Source organism: Leiobunum rupestre, chromosome 7 (genome assembly GCF_980474605.1).
Source record: "Leiobunum rupestre chromosome 7, qqLeiRupe1.1.hap1, whole genome shotgun sequence".
NCBI classification, from domain to species: domain Eukaryota; kingdom Metazoa; phylum Arthropoda; class Arachnida; order Opiliones; family Sclerosomatidae; genus Leiobunum; species Leiobunum rupestre.
In genome coordinates this window covers 19,353,284-19,365,638 of record NC_143390.1, presented here as the reverse complement: position 1 = coordinate 19,365,638, position 12,355 = coordinate 19,353,284, and the positions used below count along the sequence as shown (strand labels likewise).

The following is a 12,355-nucleotide window of genomic DNA, read 5'->3' as shown; positions in this document are numbered from 1 at the left end:
CTTCAGATAACTCTTAAGCATCTATAGTAATCCTTATTGCAATCAGCACCGCCAAAGTGGTCCATGAAACCCACGGACCATTTGGCTCAAATAAACGGAGAGGTACGGTTCGATTGCGCCGCCACCGGAACCCCACCACCCAGGATATCTTGGAATAAAATAACTGGTGGGCTAAAATTTACAAAGTCCAAATATGACATACACTAACACCTAGACTCCACTTGGTTCTTTAATAGAAAAAGGGTCAGAGCCGTTGTCCACGTCAAAATCTAACAGAATGACGGTGAGCAGCAACGGTACCTTGACCATCTCAGAGGTGGACGACTCCTCGAAAGGAGAATACGTCTGCGTAGCCGAAAATGGCATCGGAGAACCAATCACGGCGCGTGTTCGATTAGAAATTAGGGGTATGTAATTGCCTACTGTGGACTATTCTGAGGTTTCCATTGGAATTGGGCTCTAATTCCGTCGTTTACCGATGATTCGAAAGGTGGCGCCATGGTTTCCATATTTGAATGTTTCCCTGTTTTACTCGATGTTTCGTTTCCCTTTGTGAGGTTTCCGAGCTACGCCATACTCTCGCATTTCATTCCTACGAGTGGTCGCGATGTTGTTTTCGGTTGATTATAATAGCTTCATTTTATCCTAAACGGGTTCCTACTTGTAGTTTAATATAAAATTAGAAGGTATATATTACAAAGTAGATAATAATTAGGTAAATCATGATCAGGGCTCAAATGAGATACGGTATACTCGTCCTTTGGAAAGTGGCCTTGGCTTTTCTCCTAGTCACATTACACACTGCGTTAACGCAAGGTATAGAACATTTCAAAGCTCATATTTATGTTAAGAATGTCACTATTATAAACGCTAATTCAATTATTAAAATTTTAGAATCAACGAAAATTCAACCGTTTAGTTTTCCACCAAGAGTTAAAGTAGGAAGTAAAGCAACCGTCGCTTGCTTGTTAATGGACAACAGTGAAGGATGGTCTTTAACGTGGAAAAAAGACGAACAAATTTTGAAAGAATCCTCGTCACTAAATATTATATCAAACCCAGGTGCTTCTATCGTTTTAATTAACAAAGTAGAAACACACCACGCTGGAAATTACACGTGTATTGGTAGTGGACCCAGTGGGAAGCTTTCTTATTCGGCCTTTTTGAATATAGAAGGTAATATTAACTAATTATTTCTTTAGAAATTTACCTAAAAACGTTTTCCAAATGACACCATAGCTCCCCCAGAGTGGATCATAAAACCACAGGACCAAATAACAAAAGAACACGACACCATTGAGCTGCAGTGCTCTGCCAGAGGAACCCCGAACCCTCAAATCACTTGGAAGTTTCTAAATGGTAAAATTCTCAATATAACTGAGTAATCGTAAGACGAGATCTATTAACACTGATGTCATTTATTGAATCAGATAAAGGTTCTGAAGATTTAAACGACAAATTGAGCAGTAGAGCGAAAGCCTATCAAAATGGGAGTCTCGTTATTCACGGGGTACAAGCGCCAGACGCCGGTGTCTACATTTGCAATATTCACAATGGTATTGGGGACACCCTATCTGGACAAGCCAGGGTGGATATTCGAGGTGGGTACTCAAGAAAGTCTAAAAGGATTCACTGTCTCTCGTTCGAAGCCTCATACACCAAAGAGTTGAATACTGGATAATTTTGTTGGTAGACTCTTTCATAAGGTGGCGCCAGCAGCACCATTTTCGAGTTTAACTATTTCGTGTACTTTTCGCGTCCTATTCTCCGTTGTCTCCATTCTCAGTCGCCATTACTTGTATTCAGGAGCTATTGCTCGGTTACTGCTTTAAATTCTGTCGAAATGCTTTGGTTATCGTCGCTAGTTTTAGTTCTAACTTACGTTCCCTACTCATATTCCGCAAAAGGTATGCTTCCAAAATATTATGTGCATCTTAATTTGTTTCGGATCACCTCATTTGTACTATATATTAGATGAAATACGAATACAACCTTTCATCTTCCCTCCGAGGGTTAAAGCTGACAGTTCCGCTACCGTCACCTGCTTGGTCGTCGAATCCAAAGATTCTTACTCGTTCGTTTGGAAGAAAGACGGTCAAATTATTAAAGATAGTAACGATATAAAAGTAATAAATACCCCAGATGCGTCCATAATTGTAATCAAACCGGTTTCGAGAAAAACGTCGGGAAACTTCACTTGTATCGCGAGTGGGCCAACTGGTAAACATACACATAGCGCCGTATTAAATGTCGAAGGTAGGGGCGAATTCCTTCAAATACATTATAAGTATCTAGAATCAATTGAAATACCTCGTCTTCTGGTCAGCCCCTCCAGAGTGGTTGGCGAAACCCCACGATATACTGACCAAAGAAAAGGATTACGTAATGGTACCGTGTTCTGCTACCGCGACACCAGAGCCTCGCATCACGTGGAAAAAGCTACAGGGTCTGTTGTTTAGAAACTTTCACAAAAAAATGGAATATTATAATATGAGTTTTCTGAAACAGACCACGAGGCTCAGATCATACAAGCTGATAAAGTAAACCGAGTATCGGTTCGGAGCAACGGAAGCCTGGTTATTGAAGGTGTCCAGTCCACGGACACCGGATCCTACGAATGTACTGTGGACAACGGTGTTGGAGCGCCCATATCCCAAAGAATATCGATAGAAATTAGGGGTAGGTTTACAATCGCGCGAGCATTAAACGGTTATATTTTTCAAACCTTTATGGAAATTTGGTACTATGTTTTCATCGCTTTTCACGAGGTGGCGCCAATGCTTCTGTATTCGGTAGTTCCATTCGTATACAATTCTCCTTGGTCTTTGTTATTATAACCATACCCACTCCGCCATGATCGAGGTTCTAGACTGTAGTCTAGCAAATTTGACGCGTTTGAAATGATTTAAGCGGCATTTATATTAACCCCAAGTATTTCAATGAGGTCTCATGTTAATTAAAACCACGAGGATTGGAAGAAATATTATTAAATGTGTTTTCAAACCCAAGCTTTATAAAAATGAAATTAATCGTCGCTGTCAGTGTTTATGCCTTGGGCTCCTTTATAGTCGCTATAGCGCAAGGTACGAGCATCAATATTAATTTTTTTATCAAAAGGATTACGAATTTGTAAACCAACTAACGTTTGCAGAAACCACCAAAATACAACCCTTCAGTTTCCCTCAGCGAGTGAAAATTGGTACGTCAGCTAGTGTTACTTGTTTATTAGCCGGAGACGTTGATTCATGGACCATGTCCTGGAAAAAAGACGACAAACCCATTAAAGAGTCCGATTCAGCGAGTATAGTTAATACTCCAGGCGCTTCCTTTATTGTAATTAACAAAATTAAAGTGGATCATGCTGGAAATTATACGTGTATTGCGGTTGGGCCTTCGGGTAGGCTGACGTACACAGCTAGCTTGAATATTGAAGGTATAATTATATTTTGAAAAGAAAGGACCACCGCTAATTCCATTACCATTAAACAGCTCCCCCACAATGGGTAATGAAACCAAGTGATAAAATAACGAAAGAGCACGACACTGTGGAAATACCTTGTGTAGCCAAAGGAACGCCCATGCCCAAGATAACGTGGAAAATCCTCAGTGGTAGAGTTGCCCATCCAATGATAAAGATTAAAATAGCTAATGAATCTAAAATTTTAGAAAAGGATTCAAAGGATATAGATTTCTCGTCTAAAAATCGCTTCAAAGTTTTCAACAATGGGTCCCTGGTGATTTTAGGAGTTACATCTCAAGACACAGGCGTGTATGTCTGCGCTGTAACCAACGGAATTGGAGAACCATTAACGGGTCAAGCTAGAGTTGATATTCGTGGTAGGTCACGTTGTTTGAGCTTCCTAGTTTAGTTCCTGGTGTATGGACTCAAAGGACAATCGGCACCATATAATTCGGTATATATTAGCGAATGATTTCATTTCCTCTTCGAAAGGTGGCGCTATTGAGCCTATTTTGACAAGTTTTCACTGTATACTTATTGTACAGCGTTGTATTCCTTTCATCGCCATTACGACCAAGCCTCCATCAACAAGAGTACAATGAAGCGTTCTTCACATCGCCAGCCTCTAAATTTAAGATTTCCTTAAGCTATAAATCCATCGCTAACTCCTAGTCAATCCCAATTTATACTAAGTACCTCGTTTTCGCGTAAACATGTTAGTTAATAAGGAAACCCTGCTTCTGAAAATGGCATGTGCATTGTCTATATTGGCTCTCCGGAACGTTCGTGGTATGATAGATATTTATTACAATATAAAAGACGGATTTCACATCAGGTTTATTTCTTATTTGCGCAATGTAGCCGACATTGGAATACAACCGTTCAGTTTTCCAAATAAAATTAAATCCGGAAGTTCCGTAAGTGCAACATGTCTCATAATGGGCAGTTCTGACGCATGGGCATTCACATGGAAAATGAATGGCGAGCCAATTAAAGGCAATAAGTATATTGAAATGACAGACTCATCCAAAGGATCCGCAATTTTTATAAGTCCCGTTCAACCCGAACACGCTGGAAACTACACTTGTACAGCAAGCGGGCCAGCGGGTAGATATACATACAGCACCACTCTTCACGTGGAAGGTACAATATTCAATTTAAATCTACGTATTCAGATTTAATCAGTACCTATTATCGCGCTAGCACCCCCATCTTGGATTTTCAAACCGGAAAACAAAATCGTTAAACTATCAGAAACAGCCACACTAAACTGTTCCGCCAGTGGAACGCCTCAGCCTACAATAACTTGGAAAAGGTTGAGGGGTAGGCGTGCAATTTTTGTCGAAGTGAAGAATCATTGCATAAAGATATAATAACTAAATTTTGGAAATTACGTAGATGAAAGTGAAGAAAAAATTAACGAAAACAAAAAGTACCATTTGAAAGACGGCGCCTTGATCATCGATGGTGTCGAAGAAAACGATGGTGGATCGTACCTCTGTACCGCGAACAATGGAATCGGAGAACCGTTAATGGCCAAAATTATGATCACTATACACGGTGGGTCATATTCTTAAATTCAAAACTCGAAAACCGCTTTTCAACATTACTCGAAATCTATAATAACCCGGGGTGCGAACTGTTTATGTCCGTTTAAATCAGATTCCTCTAGCTAGGTGGCGCCATTGAGTCCTTTCTTGGTCCATTCACTATCCACTTTCACCGTTTCAGTAGACTTCGCCATATTCGTCTATTCGCAGTCGGGTAGCGTCCGTGGTCGCGAACTCCTGTTTTATTCGCTTTGTTTTTCATCACACGTAATCTACTTTTTTAACTTATTAAGTATCGAAGCCATTTATATAAAAGTATTACTAAAACATAAGTTATGTCTTAAATTACGAGTAGAAAAATGTCGTTGCCGTCTGTTGGGACGCTTTGCGCGCTCGTAGCAGTACTTCTGTTTCTTCTGACGGCGTCGCTGGGGCAAGGTAAATGATATTTCACGCCTGACTTCTTTCTAAATCCGTTTTGATTCGGCTAAATGAGCAGTATGCAATAAAAGATACGTTTCTTGATACGGATACAGAAACCTCCGTCAAAATTCAGCCCTTCAATTTCCCGGCGAAAGTAAAAGTAGGTGATACAGTGACGGCCACTTGCGTTATCGCTGGGAATTCGGAGGGATTCACTTACTCGTGGAAAAAAGATGGAAAACCACTCGTATCCAAAGGAGAAGTTGATATATTCAATGGTGCAGCATCATTGCTGGCAATTAAATCGGTTTCATCGAGAAATGAAGGGCAGTATATTTGCGAGGCCACTGGGCCAACGGGCAAACATTCGTACAGCACTGTGCTCAAAGTAGAAGGTATACGAGATAGATTTGTCCTTTCTAAATTAACCCGAATGGTCAAAAATTATAATAAAGATTCACGAATATCATATATAGCCCCTCCAGAATGGCTGCAGAAACCGCAAGATGTAACTACCCAAGTTAAAGAAACGGTGACCGTGGCGTGTGAGGCTAAGGGTACACCGCATCCCAACATTAAATGGAAACTAATCAAGAACCCCAGCCGTACGATTTCTAAGTATAAAATCAGTTACTAGAATATCTATATAGATGCGTAATTTCTTCGATAGTAGAAAACGGCTACGAAGATATAACAACGGACAAGAGAAAGATTGTCCATTCTAATGGCACCCTGGTTATTAATCATGTGGAGAATGATGACTCCGGAATGTACCTATGCCTCGCGGACAACGGTGTGGGCGATAGCATCAGCCATAGAATCATCATTTCTATCAAGGGTAAGGACACAAAGTGAATCTTTAATTAGCGCCCACCAACATCACCCCACCAAAATACTCAAGATTTCTCCAACATACTGTCAGTCCGGAAGAAAGGCTTTGTTCTCATCTGTTGTAGCGTCCTTTCATAGGTGGCGATAGCGTCATTGAATTTTGCTCTTACAAAACGGATATGGGCTAACCTTCCAAAATATACAGACTATACAGATCGAAGCGGTTCTAGAGTAGGCCATTGTAGATTCGCTGTACTTCCATCGTTACAACGGTTCCAATAAACGTCAACTGTATCTTAGAATTGTAATGTAAACTAGGGAGATCGTCTATTTCGTCTTTTATTAAATCTTTATATACTCTTAATGGATCATCTTAGACCAATATGGCTTCCATTATCTGCCTTTGCACTAGTTCTTGCATTTGCTTCTACAAAAGGTAATCTTCTCTATAGTATAATTACATAAAATGTTCAAAATTCCCTTCTACTATTTCGAAGATACAATATCAATTAGGCCGTTCAGTTTCCCGAGTGGAATCAAAATAGGCGACAAAGCAACGACTAGTTGCACAACTGAAGGCGGTTCTGGTCCTTGGACATTTAAATGGTTGAAGAATGATAAAGAACTAACTCCAACTAAAACGACCAAAATTGCCGAGATAGAAGGAGTGTCTGTATTGGTGATAAACCCAGTAGACCACGATAGTCAAGGTACCTATATCTGCGAAGCAAGTGGACCTATTGGAACCCAACGATTCTCAGCCGTACTCAAAGTAGAAGGTGAAAACCAACATTGGGAAACCAGAAACTCAAATATTCAACTTTATAATATACCCTTAGCGCCACCACAATGGGTAGTTCAACCTCAAGACACTCATTCAGCTATAGGGGAAACTGTGACCATACCTTGTTCTTCAAGGGGAACTCCAACTCCCAAAACCACGTGGAAACGAGTTGGGGGTATGAGCTGAATGCCATGCGAAAGAAGAGTGAAATAAAGAAATGTGTATTACATTTCAGGAGATTCCAAAGGCACCGAAACGCTAGTAGTTTCGACAAACCAGCACACCCCGCACCCAAACGGTTCCTTGACGTTCCTTCAAGTTAAGCCCGAGATGGCGGGGGAGTACGTCTGCGAAAATGAAAACGGCATAGGAGCTAATTTGAGAGCTAAAATATCCTTCACAGTCAGGGGTGAGAGCATCTTCTTTATAGTAGGGACCTCCCTTCGGATTCAAAGATTAGTTGGTGGTTGAGTTTCCAGTCCTCTTTGAAAGTCTTTGTTCACCTTTTCGTAGTTCCTCATACTCTCCAACTATGGCGCTAGCTCCTCGTTAATAGCCCGTTTTTGAGACATAAAACATCAACACCAGAATATGTAGCATTTTGCATCTCCAGTACGAAAATGGTTGCCTTCGGTTTCGGATCTTGACAATCTCTTTGCTATAGTAATAATTTTGAGTTGCAACTGGTTTGAAATCCACGTTGTAATGTCAAATTAGAAGGGGCAAATCTGGATGAAATAAGTAGAGCTAATACGTTTCCAAAATGATAGAGCTAATAACCAAACTAACAACTCTTCGCGTGCTGTTTTTAAGCCTAACAGCTCTATCTACGATAGGCAAATCGTATCAAAGTAAGTCTTTGGTGATTTTTACCAAACCAAAATACAAATATTTTGCTAAACCGATTTTCTTTCAGATGATATAAAAATAGAGCCTTTCAGTTTCCCTACCTCCGTCAAAATGGGTGCTAAAGTAACAGCCCAGTGCCTAGCCATTGGATCAAATGGGGCACTCAATTTTAAATGGAAAAAGAACGGGAAAGTAATCGAGAGCCACGGATCTCTGAGTATCGGAGAGGTGGGAGACGTTTCAATTTTGGTGATTAGTGCAGTATCTAATGATAACAGCGGATCCTATACGTGTACGATATCGGGGCCGGGAGGTCAAGCCAGCCACACGGCCACACTGACAGTCGATGGTAAGCCACGGTTTTTTAGAAAAACAAATATTATAAGAAATTAATTTAACGGTATTACTTTAGAACCTCCAAAATGGTCCCATAAGCAAGAAAACACGACCCCAAGAGCGGGCTCGACAATATCACTTTACTGTTCCGCCAAAGGAAGCCCAACGCCGCGAATCCAATACTGGAACATAAAAGGTGGAGAAGGATTACATTACTGATGTTTGAATTAAGACGATTAAATGCTATTCCTTTCTATAGAAAACAAAGTTATGGATGTTACTAGAAGAATTAGTGTACACTCGAACGGAAGCCTGATTATGACAAACGTATCCGCCGACGATAACGGCCCTTACGCTTGCTTCGCTACTAACGAGGGTGGAAACATCTCCCATCAGTTTACCCTTTCCGTTAGTGGTAAGAAAGCTTAGATCACCATTCGCGCCGGGTCGGTGTAGAGCCCAGTTATTCCGCGTAGCCACATCTCGGGAAGTGGTTTCCATTTTCCACACATACAAATTTTCCGCCCTTTTCTCTTGTTGCAAACATTCTGCGCGATATGGCGCTAGCTTTCCACAAAGATTCCATAAAATGGTGCAAGCGTCCTTCTCCCTTTGTATCCATTGGTTCCTTGGTTGACTTCTTTCACTCGCCATTTTCACGTCGAACATGAGAGTATTTCAACAAATGGTTTTCTCAGTACAGCGTGTTGAATGTTTTCCTAATTGTCTGTAAAGTTCTTTCAAATATTAGTCGCGTTGCACTATGATTTCTAATAATCTTGTCGAGCATAAATTACACCATCTCCGTTTTATCACGTTCGCGTTGTTAGCGATAGTAGATATATGCCTTTGTCAAGGTAATTAAGATTTTTCAGTGTTTCCTTACTTTTGTTTCAAAGTACTTCATAATTCAATATCATATTAGATGGTTCACCTACGATAAGCAAATTCTCTTTCGAACCTCTCGTAAAATTGGGAGATAAAGCTAGTGTTATGTGTTCAGCATCCGGTGGAAAAGGACCCTGGACTTTCAAATGGTTCAGAAATGGCATAGAAGTTAAAAATAAGCACCCCGTAAGAATATCCGCATTAGATGACTTCTCGGTAATTGCAATCGAACCAGTTGAAGCCAGTAGCGCGGGTAATTATTCTTGCGTCGCATCTGGACCATCTGGAAAGGCGTCCTATAGCGCCCTGCTCAATGTTCAAGGTATTATCAATTCCAATTAACGTTCGCGTACGATCCTTCGAGGTAACTTCATATTATTGACACAACAGCTCCACCACAATGGCTCTCAAAACCAGACACTGCAATCGTAACCTCTGGCTCTCCTGTTAGTATGGATTGCCAAGCGACGGGTTCACCCCAGCCTCGAGTTACATGGAAGAAACTTGAGGGTAAGACTACAACCACGTTACTCCACAACGTATGATTCCCATTGATCTAATTATCAAATGAATTTTCCAGCAAATGGAACTAGAGACTCTAGTCAATTCTTGGCACCCCTTCGAGGAACGCTATACTCAAACGGGACATTGCATTTCACCCAAGTTACGCCAGATGTCGCAGGGGGTTTCGTGTGCGAAGCTGACAATGGCATCAAAGAGAAAATAACAGCCAGAGTAGAAATACTAATCAGGGGTACGATTTTCGGCGATTACAATATTAGGGACCCAAAAACGCATATAACAACCTAGTTTCTACTTTTTAAATTCACTTAAGTACATAACGCGATAGATTTAGTTAGTACTTGAGTACGACACGAGGGTGCGCCCTGGTTCCAAAGAAGGAACTGGGATTGCGGACAGTTTAGAGTCATGGCGTCGATATAGAGTATACCGAACGTTTTCGCCCAAGTTAAGAGTTATAGAACTTTGAATTCATAATATTCAAACTAGAAAACTTAAAAATTATGGCCGCGCAAAGAAACTTTATATTCGATACGCTTATTATCATAGTGAGTTTGGTAATACTTGTAACACGTAAGTACTTTCTTTTTATCAAACGATTGGGTAGGATACAGTCTTAAATATCTCAATTTCAGACTGCATAAAGATTCAACCATTCAGTTTTCCATCAACGGTACTAGTAGATGATAAAATAACGGCTACATGTTCAGTGTCAGGCGCTAGAGGGTTATTTACATTTAAATGGTTGTTGGACGGAGCCCCGATGAAAGACAGTGAAAACTTGCGTATAAAAAATGACAGGGATTTCTCAGTATTGGTCATAGACCCTGTCACTGAAAATGACGAAGGAAACTATACGTGTCTTTCGACGGACCAAAATTCGCCGGCAACAGCCCGTCATCAAGCTTCTCTTGTTGTTCAATGTAAGTAATTAATCTACCACGTCTTATTTTAAACAAACTTTAACCATAAATTCTAACTTCAGACCCTCCAAAATGGGAAGCGCAACCGGAGCACACAGTCAGTAAGACGGGGGACAGTGTGGCCATCCACTGCAAGGCGAAAGGGCGACCTGTCCCACGCGTCTCTTGGGAAAAGGTTACTGGTGAGAAACGACTCTCGAAACGAACAAATTTTCCTCATTAGGCTCATTTTGACCGTCGATTTATGTTGTAGATACTGAAAAGACGCCCCTGAAGCAAGGGGTCAACGGGGCCCAAGGAATCGAAATCTTGTCCAACGGCACTTTGATAGTCAAATCTCTGAACGCCGGAGATTCTGGGATCTACGAATGCACCGCCAAAAACGGAATTGGCGAAAAACTGGTGGCCAGAGCCACAGTTCTCGCTAACGGTAAAATAACCACCGCTATCACGTTTCCGGTTTAGAAGTGTGGTTATTCAACACGGGTTGGCGCCTCTGTCTCTGTGGGAGACATTTCCAAAGGTTTATTGTTTTGGGGTTTTAGGCCGACCAAGAGATTTGCTATGGCCGCCACTAGGTTTTGCGAAATGCGGGGAATCGGTAAATAAAACGTTAGAGTGTAAAACTAAATAATGTCAAACCAATGCAAAGATCGAAAACGATAAAAAGAGAGAATTGGGTGAAATATACACGGGACTATATTAGTACAATTCGATAGATCTTTCTTACTATCGCGATATAACTTAAAATGGGTTCATTCAACGCGTTAACCCTTGTCTCGTTCCTATCCGTTGTGATACAAATTATGGGTAAGTTATCAGAGAAATTTCGTGTTTAAAATTGGTAGATATGCTTTTTAATAATTGATTTCGTTAAAGGTATACCAAAATTGCAACCATTCTCCTTTCCATCATCGGTGACATTGGGAAAGAGTGTTCGAATAATTTGCACGCCTTTGGATTACGAGGGAGATCTTAAATTTCAATGGTTCAAAGATGGGACTCTAATTAAACCTAACGCCAATTCAAACGACGGAATACAGTTAAATATCCAAGAAAAATACTCAATGTTAGAAATAGACTCGGTACAGGCCGAGCATATTGGAAATTTCACCTGCGTTGTGAAAGACAACCATGGCAGGGATTCTTACTCATCTCAACTAGAAATTAAAGGTAAGGAAAATACGGAAATTAGTCTATCGTGTACGTTAATAACGTTATAAATTTATTTACAGTCCCTCCAAAATGGCTGATAGAACCAGAAAATAAAGCGACAATAGTGGGTGAAAAGTTAATAATTGACTGTAAAGCGATCGGATTTCCCAATCCAAAGATTCAATGGATCAAAGGTGAATGATAAAATTTATTGAAGTTAAAATATATTGGAACTAACACAGTTTCATATTTCCCACAGACGTATCTAAAATAGAGAACAGTTCTCGCTTTACAGTCGCCGAAAACGGGAGTCTGATAATAACGTCATTTTCTCAAGATGACGCTAGCCAGTTCGCGTGTCAAGCCAGTAACGGCGTAGGAAGTATTCTAAATAAAACAATTACAATCTCGGTTCTTGGTAAGAGAAACGAAACGATACGCAATATCACCATCAACACCAAATTTAAAAATAATTTCAAAATAAAAACAATCCAAACTTCTAAATAACTATCAATATTAATTTTCAGCTAATAAATGGAGGTAACGCGTATTAACCGCGTTTATAATTTAAGTAATGGGGCAGTCCAACCAAATTTTAAGTTAATAATAAGTAAAATATAGCGGTTAATTAAAA

General features: G+C 40.4%; 3 protein-coding genes across 13 annotated transcripts in view; all 3 read left to right on the top strand.

Moving 5' to 3' along the window:
• The window catches only part of LOC149935036 (cell adhesion molecule Dscam1-like), a 43,329-nt gene that overhangs the window by 9,361 nt on the left and 21,613 nt on the right, over positions 1–12,355 (top strand). The window contains exons 1-4 of one of the 11 annotated variants that reach the window (XM_090154813.1): positions 485–816; positions 895–1,176; positions 1,240–1,359; positions 1,431–1,601. The exons of 3 other annotated variants lie outside the window; for them this stretch is intronic. In XM_090154813.1, coding sequence (XP_090010939.1) covers positions 723–816; positions 895–1,176; positions 1,240–1,359; positions 1,431–1,601 — 667 coding nt within the window. In that variant the 5' untranslated portion in view covers positions 485–722. Of the gene's footprint in view, positions 1–484; positions 817–894; positions 1,177–1,239; positions 1,360–1,430; positions 1,602–3,082; positions 3,434–3,489; positions 3,838–4,191; positions 4,250–4,321; positions 4,604–4,663; positions 4,784–4,858; positions 5,021–6,776; positions 7,458–8,435; positions 8,649–10,296; positions 10,567–10,628; positions 10,749–10,819; positions 10,997–12,355 lie in introns of those variants that run through there. 7 more of the 11 variants (XM_090154814.1, XM_090154817.1, XM_090154818.1 and 4 more) reach the window with 7 other exon arrangements.
• Positions 9,194–10,184, top strand: LOC149935038 (cell adhesion molecule Dscam2-like). The gene is made up of 3 exons (XM_090154831.1): positions 9,194–9,443; positions 9,512–9,631; positions 9,702–10,184. The coding sequence occupies exons 1-3, from the start codon at positions 9,227–9,229 to the stop codon at positions 9,929–9,931; spliced, it is 567 nt and encodes a 188-aa protein (XP_090010957.1). The 5' UTR covers positions 9,194–9,226; the 3' UTR covers positions 9,932–10,184.
• LOC149935037 (cell adhesion molecule DSCAML1-like) lies at positions 11,316–12,355 on the top strand. The gene is made up of 4 exons (XM_090180695.1): positions 11,316–11,376; positions 11,446–11,739; positions 11,802–11,915; positions 11,981–12,355. The coding sequence occupies exons 1-4, from the start codon at positions 11,316–11,318 to the stop codon at positions 12,226–12,228; spliced, it is 717 nt and encodes a 238-aa protein (XP_090036821.1). The 3' UTR covers positions 12,229–12,355.